This window comes from Scyliorhinus torazame, chromosome 7 (assembly GCF_047496885.1).
Source record: "Scyliorhinus torazame isolate Kashiwa2021f chromosome 7, sScyTor2.1, whole genome shotgun sequence".
NCBI classification, from domain to species: Eukaryota; Metazoa; Chordata; class Chondrichthyes; order Carcharhiniformes; family Scyliorhinidae; genus Scyliorhinus; species Scyliorhinus torazame.
The window spans coordinates 30,878,290-30,895,429 of record NC_092713.1 but is presented as its reverse complement, the minus strand read 5'-3'; the positions used below and the strand labels follow the sequence as shown (position 1 = coordinate 30,895,429).

At 42.4% G+C, this 17,140-nt stretch overlaps 1 protein-coding gene across 3 annotated transcripts in view; it reads left to right on the top strand.

The window, feature by feature from the left end:
* tgfbr3 (transforming growth factor, beta receptor III) overlaps nt 1-17,140 on the top strand; it is a 235,941-nt gene that overhangs the window by 152,212 nt on the left and 66,589 nt on the right. For all 3 annotated transcript variants that reach the window (XM_072510477.1, XM_072510478.1, XM_072510476.1), the window contains exons 6-7: nt 3,041-3,209; nt 6,003-6,150. In XM_072510477.1, coding sequence (XP_072366578.1) covers nt 3,041-3,209; nt 6,003-6,150 — 317 coding nt within the window. The remainder of the gene's footprint in view (nt 1-3,040; nt 3,210-6,002; nt 6,151-17,140) is intronic.

Sequence of the window (17,140 nt, the reverse complement as noted above, 5' to 3'; positions counted from 1 at the left end):
TTTACTGTATCAGAAGAGGGTGCTGATTGAATGGCAAGTGGACTCTGATTGGTAGAGGTGTTGCCATGGAGAATGGACTAGTTAATAATCACTGACAGTTAACAATCAAGCATTGTTCGAAAATTTAAACCAGGCACCTGGACTCTGATCGATCAAGGCATTGCCCTGAAGGATGAACCAGCGAATGGCTATCGCTTATTTTGTTTAGCTGAAACATGCGCAATGTGCATACCTGTTCTTTCTGTCTTCAAAGACCAGGCCCATGGGTATTATCATATTTAGTTTCCAGTTGATGCAAATGCGCCACACTGCGAGCCTGTTTGATAATCTTAAATTGGTTGTCAGCATAACTTTTAGCACACTGAGGATTATTTAGAAAATATTGCCCAATCACAGAATCACATCGAATGTTGGGCACCGAGTTTTCAGCTTTGCAGCGTGGGCTGGTTGGGTACAGTCTGCACCTTAACCGTTGCATACAGTGGAAGGGACATGCTGTTTGATACAATCCACCAGTTTTTGAGATGTACAACCCATACTAATACTGAAATTCATATACCACATTTCTTATTTGTGTGATAGGCAGAAATTCCTCTTAGTGGCAAATACCACTTGTGTTGCTACTGCATAGTAGACGCATGAAACGGCTAGCTTCACTTGTTGCTCAAATCTTTGCGAAATCTTGCCCTTCCAGAGTAAACTGACGTAGACTGGGCATTTGTCAGGGCCAAAGGTGACAGCCTTTGTCCGTTCGTGAGTTTGCATGATATGCAGCACCAAATGATCTGATTTGGGTAACCATTATCCCACAGGGTCTTGCATCAAGCTTGCACGAACAAATGTCTTGTGCCAATATGGTCTATCTTGTTGCATTTGGAACTGTAAGAATCCCAACAAGTATATTGGCCAGCGAAAGTAGACTTGTGGTAGACGATGTTAGAGAACCGACCCCCGCCCCCCAGCATATTTTGCAACTAATATGTCAAGGAAAGTGAGTTAATTTGACTGCTCCATTCAAAGATACAAAAATTGCTGGAAAAACTCAGGCGGTCTGATAGCATCTCTGGAGAGAGACAATAGAGCTAATGTTTCAGAGCTCGGAAGAAGAGTCCTACATACTCGAAACGTTAACTCTTATTTTCTCTCTCCACAGATGCTACCAGTCCTGCTGCATTTTTCCAGCATTTTCTGTTTTTGTTTCAGATTTAAACATCAGCAGTATTTTGCTTTTATTTTTGCTTCCATTTCAAAGGTGAATTTGAGCACAGAATGGAGCCCATTAAGACATGCAAGCAAATTATTACATGCTGCTATGGATTTAAAGATAGCAACGGGGTTAACCACATATCAAAAATATGCAAGGGGTAGGAGGTTAGGTATCATTTCATCAAAGACATGTTTTTCATGGAACTCAACATAGATGTTTTGTGAGAGCTGGGTCCAGAGGGGACCCCATGGCAACACCATCTATTTGGCCATACAATGTGTCGTTAAAGATGAACTCAACTGCGCAAGTTGCTGAGTTTATATTTATAAACCCATGAATGCTGATTCATGAAATGGTGACAGCTCTGGATTGCCATGATATAGTGCTGCAGCACAAATATCTATGACTTAAGTGGAATGTTGGTGAATAGGCTAGCAATGTCAAATGAGCCCATGGACACAGCATTCCTATCGATATGCAAGCCCTTTGTGGTCTTCACAAATGTGAAGAATCCTTCACTGGGTTCCTGGAAAACCTGTTAAAAACTGGCTGTAACAATTCACTCAACCATTGGCCAATTGCTGTGCAGAACCAGTTGTAGATCTGATAGGATGTAAAGGTTTAATGTTAAGTTTAAGGTATAAGTAAAGGTTTAAATTAATGTTTATTACCTCCCAATGCATATTTATTTTAATTAAGTCATGAGGTGTTCGCATTACTAGTAAGCTCTGCATTTAGGTGATTAGGTAATTACATCTTTGTTCAGCAATTTGGACATTCTGAATTCTCCCTCTGTGTACCTGAATGGGCGCCGGAATGTGGCGACTAGGGAATTTTCACAGTAACTTCATTGCAGTGTTAATGTAAGCCTACTTGTGACAATAAAGATTAATTAAAAATTTGTTGCCCATCTGTAATTGCCCAATTTGAGGAGATAGTGGAGAGTTGCCTTCTTGAACTGCTGCAGTCGATGTGGTGTAGGTACAACCACAGTGCTGTTAAGAAGTGAGTGAAGGAATGGCGTTACAGTTCCAAATCAGAATGGTATGTGACTTAGAGGAGAACTTGGAGGTGGTGGTGCACCCATGCGCCTGCTGCCCTTGCCCTTCGAGATGGTAGAGGTCAAGGGTCTGGAAGGTGCTGTCGTCGAAGAAGTCTTGATAAGTTGCGGCAGTGCACATTGTTACTGTGTATCGGTGGTGGAGGAGTGAATGTTGAAGTTGGATGGGATACAGATCAAGTGGGCAGCTTTGTCCTGGATGGTGTCAAGCTTTTCAAGTTTTTAAAAATCCATTTACTGCGCAAGGCAAACATTTGATGTCCATTCCTAATTGCCCTTGAGAAGTGGTGAGCCACATTCTTAAATCAGTGCGGTCTATGTGGTGTAGTTACCTCCACAGTGCTGTTAGGAAGAGAGTTTCAGGATTTTGAGCCAGTGACAAAGAATGAATGGTGATATAATTCCAAATCAGGATATTGTGTGGCTTGTGGGGCACTTGCAGGTGTTGAATGTTGTTGGAGCTGCACTCATTAGACAAGTGGAGAGTGTCCCATCACACTCCTGACTTGTGCCTTCTGGATGGTTGACAAGCTTTGAGCAGTCTTGAGGTCAATTACTCATCTCAGAGTTCCCAGTCTCTGACCTGCTTTTGTAGCTACATTATTTATATGGCCTGCCTTGTTCAGTTTCTGGTCAGTGCTAAGCCCCCCAGGATATTGATAGTGTGACTTTTAGCAATGGTAATGCCACTGAATGTCAAGGAGAGATTTTAATAAACGTAATTTTGGCAATACTAAGAAAACCATAGACAATATTTCTGACCTCTATTGCAGATCCCCTGTTGCCACCAACATGCACCATAAAGAGGAACTTTCTATCCCAGAATTATCTTGCAGCATATCTTAAGACTCAATCTGCACAGGGTTGCTTACTATCCAACCCAACCGAGGAAAAGGAGGTTCATATCATTGAACTTGAATCTCCAAGTTCCAGTCCCTACAGGTAAATTACCATTTGTATTTGCTTTCTGTTCTTGGATGCTTTAAATGCTGAGTTACTCGATGATAGCACATAATATGCTTTATAAACACCAATTGCAACGCCGAGGATCTGGAGTGATGTTATGAGCCATAGACACCCCAAAACTGCACTTAATAAAACATTTTTATAAATTTGTGCATTTTATTTCAAACCGGTGATTACACTTGAAAAGATAATTAATCTCAGAATTTATGAAAGCTTTCAATTCAATTGCAGCAAAGTAAAATTCCCATTCTTTCCTTATTAAACACTCATTTTATGGTGCAGAAACAGAAAATGAACTAATTCATTTTTATAAATATTTAAAAATTGAAAACTAACATTACACCCTATTTCGTCATCTGTTATACAGACTGTATTTGTAAACTTGCTTAATGTTTTTGGCATGTTGTAATCCGGTTTATAAACTATATCCACTGTCTTGGTTAAACTTTCATCACTTGGATAGAACCAATATACTTCCAGAGGACTCCCTGATGACCATTATCTAATTGGACATCTACGTGCTAACTTGTAGGCTTCTTGGAATTGGCCTTTCCAGCAGTGAACAGTTTATGATGACGCATTGTGTCATCTGAACCAGGATACAATAGTTTCTACAATTTCCCCTCTCTTGCCTCAATTTGTTAAGCATTAAATATCAAATGCATATTTTCTAACTGATAGCATGAATATTATGTGCCCGATTTACTGGCTGCATTATGCCCGAAAGGCAGCACAGCATGGCACAATGCAGTGGGTAGATGCCAGGAGATCCCTGTACCGTGATCGACCCGGGTCGCCACGCCTTGCGAGGTCTAATGCGATCTCGCGAGACGTCGCAATGCGAACCCCGCCCATTGTGGGCTGATCACTTTTTGGCAAATCTGCATATTAGAGTGAGACAGTAATCGGCCCTCCCAATGTCTACCAACGGCGATGGGATCTCACCCCCTCGCCTTAGAGATCTCGGATGAGCGCCGTTCAGTGCTGGTCTCCACAAACGGGAACCAGTCAGAGCGACATTCGTGGGGGTCTCCCAGGGGATCAGAGACCCCCAAGTGCTCGCCCTCGGGGCGGGGTGGCACTCTGGCACTGCTGGTGCCACCAAGGCACATTGGAACTGCCACCCTGGCACAGTGGCACCATGGTGCCAAGCTGGCATTTTTCCCACACTGCGGATCGGGCCTGGGGGTAACATGCGCAGGTGCCAGGGATTTCAAGGGGGCCTGAGGACCCTTTTATAGGTGAGTGGCCACATCGGGGGAAGGGCTGGGGGTGCAGCTAGAGATCAGGACACCTTTTCAACGTGGCGTCCCGATCTCTCCCTGCACTGAGGAGTTCTGGCGAGCGGAGCTCCTCAGTGCAGAAAACGGGACTAAGTGCCGCCTCGTCGGGGCGTTCCCTGCTGAGTCCCCGTATCTACCCGAGTGGAAGTTCAATAGCGTGGTGTTTCTCAACGCTCAGAGTGACGGAAAACACCCGGCTAACACGCTCACAACGTGACTGTTCCCATTCAGGTAGCTCACGCCGTGCATTTCTAAAGGAAAGATTGCTGTTGTAGAAAATGTAAATGGCAATAATAATGTACGTAAGATTTTAAAAGAAAAACACCTCTTTTTGCAGTCATTTGTGGCAGTTTAAACAAGCTGTTTTAGTCAGCAGAGTTCAATCACCAGCTGTGGTAACTATGCTTTCCAGTGCTAATATTGTCTCTGCAAGCCCCCTCTAATTTATGTACGTAACTGAGGAATTATTTCTCTTCCATTGTATTTTCCATGGAAATGCTCCTTTGATCCTTTGCTGCGGTGCTTCTCAGTCTCCAGGACAAAATCAATACCAACAGTTTTCTGACCTTACCATCTGACTCCGTTACACCAAATTACAGAACCAAATTGCTACCATTAGGGGATAGAATCTAGATCAGCTGGCAAGCACTTCTCAACAAGTCAGATAGTACCTAAATGCACTGCGTCAGTGTTGTGCAACCATTGCCAGAGTCTCAGTTGGCACACAGTTTAACAAGCTCACTTTGTTATATCACATATGCAACAGACTTTTAAAATTTCTCTGGCGGATTCCCATTTTAATAACCCTTTTCTAGCCTCCCACAATTGAACCCAGAAAGTCAAGCAGAAGGCAAGAATGCAACATTTTGTTATCCTGCTGTCGTTTACATATGGTCTAAAATGCCCACTCTCATACTCAGTGTGGTGATCAGTTGTGACCCAAATGATGAAGTTGACAAGAGTACTTTTTAGATACGAATTAGGAAACCAGATCAGCTGCAGTCATTCCTGCTCCAGTTGGTGTTAGTGGCAGAGGCTTAGAAGTATGTTGACTGTCCTCTTAGGTGCACTTAATGCATGGACCATGTGTAGCTAATAGAAGAGGAAATAGCCTCCTTTTAAAAAAGAGAACCAAACTGTGACTGGCATTCAGCCAGATCAAAAAACAAAACATATTGTTTTTACATTCAAGTTAAACTTGTAGTTAAGACAAATGTGTTCAGTCAAATTTCACCCTCTGCAAAAGCTGACCCTTCAATTACTACTGGAAAAAATGTGTAGACTTATTTTCAGTGAATGTTATTGTGAATCATTTTATAATGCATATTGCGTCGTAGGCTGTTTTGCACATGTACTATTGTCTGGGATTAAATCCAATTTTTTAATCAACTGGCCAGACACTAGAGACACGCTCAGTTGGAAAAGGTTCAGGAGAAGTAAGATTTCTGGCATATTCACTTAACTTTATTACTTTCTTCCATTGCAGGATTTTCAAGGTGGACATAGTTATTGACATACGACCTGCACTTGCAGACACTATGCTTTCCAGAAATATTTTGCTGATCCTCAAGTGTGAAAAAGCAGTCAATTGGGTAATCAACTCGCATGATGTCTACGGAAAGCTGGAAGTGTTTGTAAGTGTTTGAGCATAAATACTGTTCAGTAAACTAATCCTTCTTAACCAGAACACAAACTAATAAAACTGAGTTCAGCATTGGATGAGCTTGTGAGAAGTTGTTTAAAATTGTGATGTATCAATTAACAGATGACTTTTAAAAATGTTAAATTATTGTAAAGAAGTGAACTTCCAAAAGCTTATGACAAACCTGTCTGTCAAAGCTTGTTTCTCCTTCCTGATATTTAAGAGCTAGTTGAAAGAATGTAACATTTGATACTTTTTGTTTGATGATTACAGATCATCGAAAGAAATTAATTCTTTGCAAAAGCTTTATCTTCCTCAACTTTACAGAGCAAAATAGGTTAAGACACTAAAGTGTGTAATATGAGACATGGAATACTGAAATGCATTTTTTCTGTTAGTCGTGAGCAGTTGATTCCCTCAGGCTGTTGGCTGTTGAGTTCTGCACTTGCATGAAATCTTCAAAAAGCAATCACGCCTATGTGTGTTTAAAATCTACTTAGGTGTGTGAGGCTTGGTCCCGCCCATTGTAGATGGGATACTGATCGCAACGCCCTGCGGGATCTGGTTAGATTCAGCAAGGCGTACTGGCTATCAGGAAGCCTGTGGGAGCCCTCTCCTGGGATCTACCGGCCGCATCGCGCTCCTGTTTGGACGCAACACGACCGGTAGATCGCGCCCATTGTTTCTTTTCTCAGTTCGGCACAGTTTTCCATTCTTATTGAAGCACGTTTCCATCCCTTTCTTCAACTAGTTTTTATTAAACCATGAGCCAGGGGCTGTTTCTGATTTGGGAGTATTTCAGTGCCCCATGTCATTACCGCCAAGAAGATTTTTCTTCCCATTTTATTACATCCCCAAGTTCTGTGATATGTTGCATTACCATGCACATCAGTGATCCAGCAATGCTGCTGAAGGTAGATAAATTGATGTATAAATAATTTTCCTGGGAAGTAATAAGTCCAAATAGTTTTTATATTCCAGAATAATATGGTGAGAAGGTCACATTTAAACATGTGCTACATTTACTGTAATTGAACATATTTCCCTTTAATTTGTTTTCGTACCACATGTTCAAATACGACTTGAGCATTGATTCAATGTAGGCATTAGATAATCTTGTCAATATTCATATACGGAAGTATAATTATTCCAATTGGCTTAACTCTCCCCAGTAAGATCAAAGATAAATGGACACATTTTATTAAAAGATGAAACTGGCTAAAGATAAAAGAAAAAAACTTACAACATGTATGGGCAGTAATTGTGGAATAAACTTACATTATCTCTTGTACTTCAAATTTATTTCATGTATGGCAGCCTCCTTATCAGGGTTTTTTTGTCAGAGTATAAAGTGCTGTTGGAAAGCAGCTCTTTCGGAGCATCTTATTGAAGTATTAGCACACTTAAGACCTTTTTTGGTATTGAAATCCATGAAAGTTTCTTCTTGCACCCTGAAGCTAAATTTAAGGAGACACCTATCTGTTTCTTTCAAGGATCATGGAATTGTATGTGAACAATATAGGACTGGATTCTTTGGCCATGCCTGCTGCAAAAACGCCACAGGCTGAATGCGGATCATGTTAAGGTCCATTGACAGGTGGGAATTTCAGGGCTCCGGCCAGGTGTGGCTGGAGAACTCCGCTCATTATGTCTCCAGAGATTTGACACCTAGGTTAATCCGCCAGTGCAGTTCTGAGGGAGTGCTTCACAATTCGAGGTACTGCCTGCTCTCTCAGATCATGTAAAAGACTCCATGGCACTAATTCAAAGAAGAGCAAGGGCATCATTCCTGGTATCCTGACCAATATTTATCCCTTAATCAACTCCACTAAAGGAACTGCATAAATACTGTGGCTACAAGAGCAGGACAGAGGCTAGGTATTCTGTGGTAACTGACCAATCCCCTCACAAAAGCTTCACCACCATCTATAAGGCAAGAATATGATGTAATGCTATTCACTTGCCAAGATGAGTGCCTGTCCAAAAAACCCAGTTTGATCCAGGCCAAGGCATCCATTGGACACCCCATCCACTCCCACGCACTGTGGTTGCAGTGTTGTGTCATTTACAAAATGCACTCGCTAAGGCTTCAATAACACGTCCCAAACCTTGTGACCTCTACCACCTAGAAAAAAAGGGCAGCAGGCACATGGACACATCACCATTCCATGTTCTCCTCCAAGACTGGCTTGGAAATATGCTGCTGTTCTTTCATCCCATTTCATCAAAAAATCTTCACTGGATGTACCTATACTATGCAAACTGGAGTGGTTCAAAAAGATGGCTCACCGCCACCTTCTTGAGGATAATTAGGGTTGGGCAATAAATGTTGTCCTTGCCAGCGACAAGCTCATTCCACAAGTGAATTAAAAAAATGATCCGGTCATTATCACATTGTTGTTTGTTGGAACTTGCTATGTGCAAATTAGCAGCTAAAAAGCTTTCTGGGAAGAAGCTGGATAAGGCCTAAAATGACTCCGGGTTTGTGATACAATGCAGGCTGCACATAAACTTCATGCAGCCTGCTCATTATAATGCTTAGCCTGCTGTTAAGTGGGCGAATGTATGAGTATGGGATGCAAACCTGTGATAGGCTAGCGTGAGTGCACCATGAGAAAGACTGCCATACTGACCAAGCCACATGCACACTCCGGCTGCTGTTCTCTGGTCAGAGCAAACTCCTCTTTTGGCATACAGAATGTTAGTCTTACATAGCAGCAGACGGCAAACTGGGCGATATTATGAATGTCGCTTGTTACAGCCATGAAGGATTCCGGGCAAAGAAACTCTTAGCAATGGTAGCAGCTGCTGGCGGTGCTGTTCTTGTCCTGCTGCAAGCCTTCGGGTCTGCTGCATCAAGTGGCGCATTTCAGTGAGCATCTCCTTTGTAAAATGGAGATGTTGCATACACTGCTCCTTGGTGAACTTGAGGTAAGCAAATTGTTACCTGATGATCCTAGGTGGATAAGACTTCCTTATGAGAGCACGTCTCACTATGTGAGCATAGTGTTGTCTCTGTCCAATCTCACTGTCATTCTGTCAGACAAAGGGGGATGGTAATTGCAGAACCTATGACTGGGAGCAAGTGGTCTTCTCTGAATGCTTGATGTGAGAACCAAGATGTTCACCAGATGCAACAAGACTCCCTGCAGACTTCACCAATTTTAAACATCAGTAGGAAACTCAAAACACTGCCACAAACTCAGCAAGAGGCAATAGAAATCAATCCGAGTGTAATCTGAATATAGTTGATAATCTCTTTAAATGTCCATGATGGAGGATGGTTCTTTCTGCTGCTGAGCTAATGTTTATTTGTGCATGTTTAAGAGGGAGTGTTAGCAGGAGCAACAAATGCACTGGTGGTCTCAAATCAGTGCCACGTTCTGATTAGGTCACAATCCGCCTACTCTGAATACTTGCAGTGTATGTTCTTAACACCCACACTAACACTGTCACCAAAACGGCATCCAGCACGGGCAACACCAAAAGTGTGAACCCAAAATGGCACCAAAAAAATCAAAAATATAGATGCCATCAAGTCAAATTTTGTGACTTTTCTTTTTGTTTAAATTCTGTCTATTTTATTAAAAATATAATTTAATTAAATTATCTTGAGTAACTAAAACATTTGTCAAACAGAATAAGCAATAGAATGCTTCTGAATTAACTTCTGAATTAAAAAATCAAGATTAGCAGTGCAATAAATAAGAAAGAACTTGATGTCTCCAATTTTTTGCTGTGCCCAAAACAGTGATTGCAAACTCTGGACATATTTTACATTTGTGAAACTCAAGTCTATGCACCTCCAAGATGTATAATCTTCGATGCAAATATTATGACATAAAATATACAAGCACAATTTTCAATCAAGCATTTTGGAATAGGTATTTTATTCAGTTGGAGATTTAAAGGCTCAAGTAGTCATCAAGCCTCCCTCATTCAGAAGTTCTGGATTTCTCTCTATAGTGTCACTTTCAAATTTGCCATTACCATCAACTGACAGATGGCACCTTAGTGGGATTTTCTGTGCAACCTGCTGCATGATTTGCGGAGTGGGCCCGCCATTGGTTGGCAGCGGAATCTTATGGGCCGGTCATTGTCAAAGGGGTTCCCCATTGAATGTACCCCTCGCCGCTGGGAAACCCGTGGCGGGGGGGGGGGTGCCGTCAGCAGATCCCGCCGGCGTGAACGGCTGGAAAAGTCCGGCCAAATTTTCACTACCATTATCCATATAGTTTGTGCGAGCTGACGAGCTATAGTTTATGATGCAGGAAAAGTCTCTGCTTTCAGTTTCAAAAAATTCTTTACCAATGCAAGAAAAACATCTGTTATCACAAATAACAGCCTGGATGACAACTGTCCTAACTTGTTCAAGAGGATAGCCAAATTCCCTGAACAGTGTTTTATATATATATATGTTTTAGAATTATTTGTATTCCTATTTCATATCCTTCCTTTATATTGAATGTTATTTTCAAAATATAGATGATTTCTTGTTGAATAATTATTTACAAACAACTTTGTTTCTGAAAAATTTAATCAACGAATGGTTCAATAACTTGATGTCAAAGCATGGTTTCAATTATTGTGAGATGCATGAACCCAAATGGTAACATGAGTAAAATGCTTTTGAAAATTAGAATGGGGGGGGGGGGGGAAGTGCTAGTCATGACAATGCGGTTATCAAATAAGTATTTGTTCAGCTGTCAATCCACAGTGTGAAATCAGTACAGTCACGCAGGAGCGTAAATCAGATAACCCTGATTTTGGATCACAATTTGGGCGATGTAAATTATTTTCCTGGTATCATCCATGAAATTGACCATTTGCAAGAAACACTAACATAGATGGAAATCAATGCAATGTTACTTTGTTAAAAAAAAGTAAATGATTTTTTAAAGAACTTTAAAGATAGTAAAATGAATATATAGAGATATTAAACATAATTTTATCAAACAGATGCAAATACAGAAAGCAGCCCGTTCTAATTTAGGCTACTAATTTATAGATAATTAAAGAGGTGAGTTAAAAATCAGAACAGTTAATGCCTGAAAGAAATAGTGAGGGTTGGTGGATGGACATTGCATAGGTCTTTGCATGCCCATTTGCAGTATTGTGAGCAGTTTTGGGCCCCGCATCTAAGGAAGGATGTGCTGGCCTTGGAAAGGGTCCAGAGGAGGTTCACAAGAATGATCCCTGGAATGAAGAGCTTGCCATTTGAGGAGCGATTGAGAACTCTTGGCCTGTACGTTGAAGTTTAGAAGGATGAGGGGGGATCTTATTGAAACTTACAGGATACTGAGAGGGCTAGATAGAGTGGATGTGGAGAGGATGTTTCCATTAGTAGGAAAATATAGAACCTGAGGCTACAGCCTCAGACTGAAGGGATGATTCTTTAAAACTGCGATGAGGAGGAATTTCTTCAGCCAAAGGGTGGTGAATCTGTGGAACTCTTTGCCACAGAAGGCTGTGGAGGTCAAGTCACTGAGTGTCTTTAAGACCGAGATAGACAAGTTCTTGATTAATAAGGGAATAAGTGGTTCATAGAATTTACAGTGCAGAAGGAGGCCATTCGGCCCATCGAGTCTGCACCAGCTCTTGAAAAGACCTACTTAACTCACGCCTCCACCCTATCCCCATAACCCAGTAACCCCAACTAACCATTTTGGACACTTAAGGGCAATTTTTCACGGCCAATCCACCTAACCTGCACATCTTTGGACTGTGGGAGTAAACCGGAGCACCCGAAGGAAACCCACGCAGACACAGGGAGAACGTGCAGACTTCGCACAAACAGTGACCCAAGCCGGGAATCGAACCTGGGACCCTGGAGCTGTGAAGCAGCTGTGCTAATCACTGTGCTACAGCACGGTTATGGGGGGAAAGGCAGGAAAATGGGGATGAGAAACATATCAGCCATGATTGAATGGCTGGGGCAGCATGGTGGCGCAGTGGGTTAGCCCTGCTGCCTCACAGCGCCGAGGCCCCAGGTTCAATCCCGGCTCTGTCCGTGTGGAGTTTGCACATTCTCCCCATGTTTGCGTGCGTTTCGCCCCCACAACCCAAAGATGTGCAGGCTAGGTAATTGGATTCGCTAAATTGCCCCTTAATTGGAAAAAAAAATGAATTGGGTACTCTAAATCTTTTTTTTAATGATCAAATGGCTGAGCAAACTCGATGGGCCGAATGGTCAAATTCTGCTCCTGTGTCTTATGGTCTTATAGGCATGAAATGTGATATTTTGCAGGTTTCTCATAAAAAGAAACACAATTGAACTATTAAGCGAGATTTTGTTTTCCGAAGTACAGCATAACAGAACAAAAAGGGAATTCTTCTAAAAACAATACAACCATAGCGACACTCTGAGTTGAGTATTGATGATTTCGTGGGAATTTTCAGTGGGAAAGGATTAAAATTTGGTCACAATAAGGGGGAACAGAATGAGGAACAAATGGGGAATTTAGCTGAGATACACTGCATTATGCCTGTGAAATGATCAGACGTTTCAATGGAAAAATTATTTAGACCATGAAATTTATATAATGTGTGTATTCTTGCCTGAAAATGGATAGACTACAGAACAGTCTATAAAGGATTTGCTTATTGTGATATTCCCATGGTCAAGTTTATTTTACCAAATGCTGATAGTTTTAGAAAACATTTTACTTTTAGCAGCCATTAACAGTCATGTTCGAATAGATGATAAATGATATACATTTGCACGTTTGCAGTTTAATCTCTTCCTCATGCCTACTTCCTTAACTCATGATATATAAATGCATTCTCTCTCTCTCTCTATCTCGCACTTAAATACGTGCTTTAATACTATTGTAACATCCAAAGTCAATGGCAAAATTGTTTTGAATAAATAGGGAAATATAAATCATCAGTCGAAAAACATTTATTCTGTTGACTTTGAACTTTTAAGGTAGATATAAAAATTCATTATTACCACCGATTCCAAATCTTTGCAAGATTTAGATACCAACAATGATCGATTTTTTTTCTTACATATAGAATCATAGAATCCCTACAGTGCAGAAGGAGGCCATTTGGCCCATCAAGTCTGCAACGACCCTTCGAAAGTGCACCCAACCTTGGCCCACCCCCTATCCCCGAACCCCACCTAACATTTTGGACAGTAAGTGACAATTTAGCATGGTCAATCCATCTAACCTGCGCATCTTTGGACTGTAGGAGAAAACCGGAGCACCTGGAGGAATCCCACACAAACATGGGAGAACTTGCAAACTCCATACAGTCACCCAAGGCCGGAATTGAACCTGGGTCCCTGGCACTGTGAGGCAGTAGTGCTCAATCTGTGCCACCATGCCACATATTTTATATTGTAAGTTATCCCCTTTCTGACTATAACATCTCTGGCCAAGAGGACAGACTTCACTGCCTCTAGTCAGCCAACAGAAGATATAATTTCACCAAGATTTTACTCATCTCTTTATTATCCTCCCAATCTGCTAGAAAGATGTTACCCAGCTCAAATCAGAAACTCGAACCATGTTGATCTCATGGCACCTGTCATCACAGCAATGCCCGTAACAAGATATGATTATGTTTGATGTAATTATCACGAGTACGTAACTTCAGAGCATGATCCTTTTGATTATGTAACAGATTTTCTTGGGTTTGGTTCCCTGAATGTGCCACTAGCTTATCAGTTAATGGGCAGAATCTTATTGCGGCACTGGCGTCCTCGCCGCCAGCTGGAGAGTGGATGAGAGACCGACACTGCCTCTTTCCAAGAAGCCCACTGAACCACAAACCAATTAGGCAGTAAATTCAAGACCCTGAGGGTGGAAGTCTCGCCTACGGAGAGCTGCTAGCTGTTGTGCTCAGCAGCACCACTGGGGAGGTCATGGTTGCTGCAGGAAATACACACCCTGAGCCTCAGAACGACCCAGGCCACAGGAAGGTAATGTGAGGGGAGGGGTGGTTTTGCCAGGTAGGGGAAGACAAGGGTTTGCTCTCAGTGGCCTCCCCCTTCCCAATGTTAAGTCCCTAGATCAAGCTCCACTGCTCACCTCCTAACCCCAAAATGACAAGCTGGCTATAGCAACAGACCTGCCTACACCTTGGTTAATATCAGCAGCGGTGAGATGAGGCCCTTTGGTATTCATTAATTGACCACTTAAGGAACTCAATAGGTGGAAGCACAGGAGGTCAACCATGAACCTACCCGCCCAGAACTTAATTCTGACAGAGGTGGGAAGGCAGCGCGATTCCAGTCGTCCACCACATGCCTTTCCCACCTCCAGACTCACTGCCAGCGCGAGCAGAAGATTCCACCCCACCAGTTAAACCATCTTTTGAACAATTCATTTAACTTTACACTACAGGTGGACAGTAGCTTCTTCTGAAGGAAACTGAAGAGTTTTATGGTGCAGGAAGAGGTAGAACAGTATAAGTTTAGATCTAGGCACAAGTGGTAACTTGAGTATAGGTTTCCCAAGGGAACTTTGAAGGATGAGAAAAGTGCTGTCTTCCATTCGATGCAGAAAAAAAATCCTTTTTTGCGAGCGCATAATACAGTTGCAAATGGTAGCAGTGCACATCATTTCTGTGATGTTATGATGAAAATGATTCACCATTGCACCAGAAAGATGCTTCACAAAAGCCAGTTCTCTAATGTTAATGTGGAATCGAATTCCCTCCCTCCATTTTATAAATTGTTTTCTTGCTTCCTGCTTTTGTTGTCCAATGACAAACTGGGCGGGATTTTACACACCCCTCGTGGCGTGTTTTGCAGTGGTGGAGGCGGCCCTTCATTGGCTGGCAGTGGGATTTCTTTGGGTTTCAATTGGGTTTCCTGTTGTTCGCATCCTCCGCTACTGGGGAACCCGCGACCAGGGAGCAGAACATCCGGAAAATCTCATCCATTTCTCCACTGCGTGGAATTCTCCGTTTGGGAGACTAAGTTTTCCCTCCAGAGCTGAATTGCACTTTGGGAGGTCCCGCGAGTTGGCGGGTCTCTGCGGGGCGGTCTCTTAGTTAGGGGGGTCTCTGGGGAGTCTCTCCTGTTTTAGAGGGCCACTGGGGTGGGGGCAGGGGCGTTCCGGTGAGCCAAACACAATGCAGGAAACGGGACTAAGTGCAGCCTTGGCGGGACGTTCCCCGCTGAGGCAGCGAATTGAAACAGAGGCAGCGAATTGAAACAGACTCCTGATAGCCTGGTGTTTCTCGGCACTGCGAGCAATTTGGTTAGATGGCACAGAAATGTGAGATTGTGCATTTAGGGAGATCAAACAGTTATATGGAGTATACAATAAATGGGAATTACTAAGGGGTAGATGAAGTGAGAGATCTTGGCATACAAGCACTCCTTGAGGAGTTACCCCCTTGGCTTACTGCAAGGCTCACCATGTCCGGTTCACTTTTGATGATATCTGTTGTAATCCGCGCGCTCACATGGTTCCCGGCCTGGACGACAGGAGAATTGTCAGGGCACGGAGAATCTGGTGCCAGGCCTGCTAAGTGGCTACAAATGCGTCATTAGGACCAGCTTCAAATGAGTGAATACAAATGCCACTCAGTGGATACACAGGGAGAATTCAGAATGTCCAATTCAGTTTAGAAATTATGAAATCACATTCACTTCACCACCGAAACCCACACCCAGCAGGAGGCCAAAAAGTCCATACAATCCGACAGCTATACCTAAGAGAAAAGAAGGGCCAACCACAGGAGATGGGGAAGGAAGCAAGTAACAACACCAGATCCATTCTCGTATTGCCCTCTCTGTATTGGACATAACTACTGTAATTGTTTCTCCGGCACCCAAATGTATATGTACCTCCCCAGTTCCCTCCTCCTCCTAATCCCCCCCCCCCACACACACACACACACACAAAAAACAGGTGCTTACTTATTTGTTAAAAACAATATTGCTAACGACAGAGTTGCTGTTGTTGAGCTAGTGCTCATTATCCTACCAGTTTTTATTCTCTCTATATTTTCTGTGTGCATAACTGTAAATATACTTTGTTCAAAACCCCAATAAAAAACATTTTAACAAGAAACGTCCATAGCATCATAGAATTTACAGTGCAGAAGGAGGCCATTCGGCCCATCGTGTCTACACAGGTCCTTGAAGAGCACCGTACTTAGGCCCACGCATCCACTCTATCCCTGTAAACCAGTAACCCCACCAAACCTTTGGACATTAAGGGGACATCTAGCACAGCCAATCCACCTAACCTGCACATCTTTGAACTGTGGGAGGGAACTGGGGCACACGGAGGAAACCCACGCAGTCTAGGGGAGAATATGCAAGGTCCACACAGACAGTCACCCGAGGCCGGAATTGAACCTTGGTCCCTGGAGCTGTGAGGCAGCAGTGCTAACCACTGTTCATGATCACTAGAATATATAGCTGTCCGAAATATAGTTACAAACTGTATACTGCACTTTAAATGTTGGGTTGCATGTGCACTGAAGATAGGTTTGCCCACATGACCTGTGGAGTGATGCTGCTATTTGTGTAAAATGACTAAATAATGTAACTACAGGTTTAAATGACTCCAAGCAGAATGCAAACCAGTATGCCCATTTTTTTTTTAAATAAAGAAGGCTGGAAATTATGGGTGATTTGGCTTGTAATCTCAAAGCTCTGTGGATTGTTAAAAGATATAGATTGATGACAGTGAAATATATTTTGGTTGCAAATGTGTAATTTTAGATTAATGCAGAAAGCCAAGTTTATACATCTTAAGTGCAGCAAAGTTGTTACTCATTTTACTTCACACTGCCATTGTGATATTTGCTACAGTTCACATCCTCTGCACAACTGCAGAGATGCTATCTGTTGTCTTTTGGGGATGAAGAACCATAATAGGAACAATGCCAAATACTCTGTTTATTAGGGAATGAGCTAGGATTGGGGCTATAATGAAATGAAATGGAAATGAAATGAAATGAAAATCGCTTATTGTCACAAGTAGGCTTCAAATGAAGTTACTGTGAAAAAC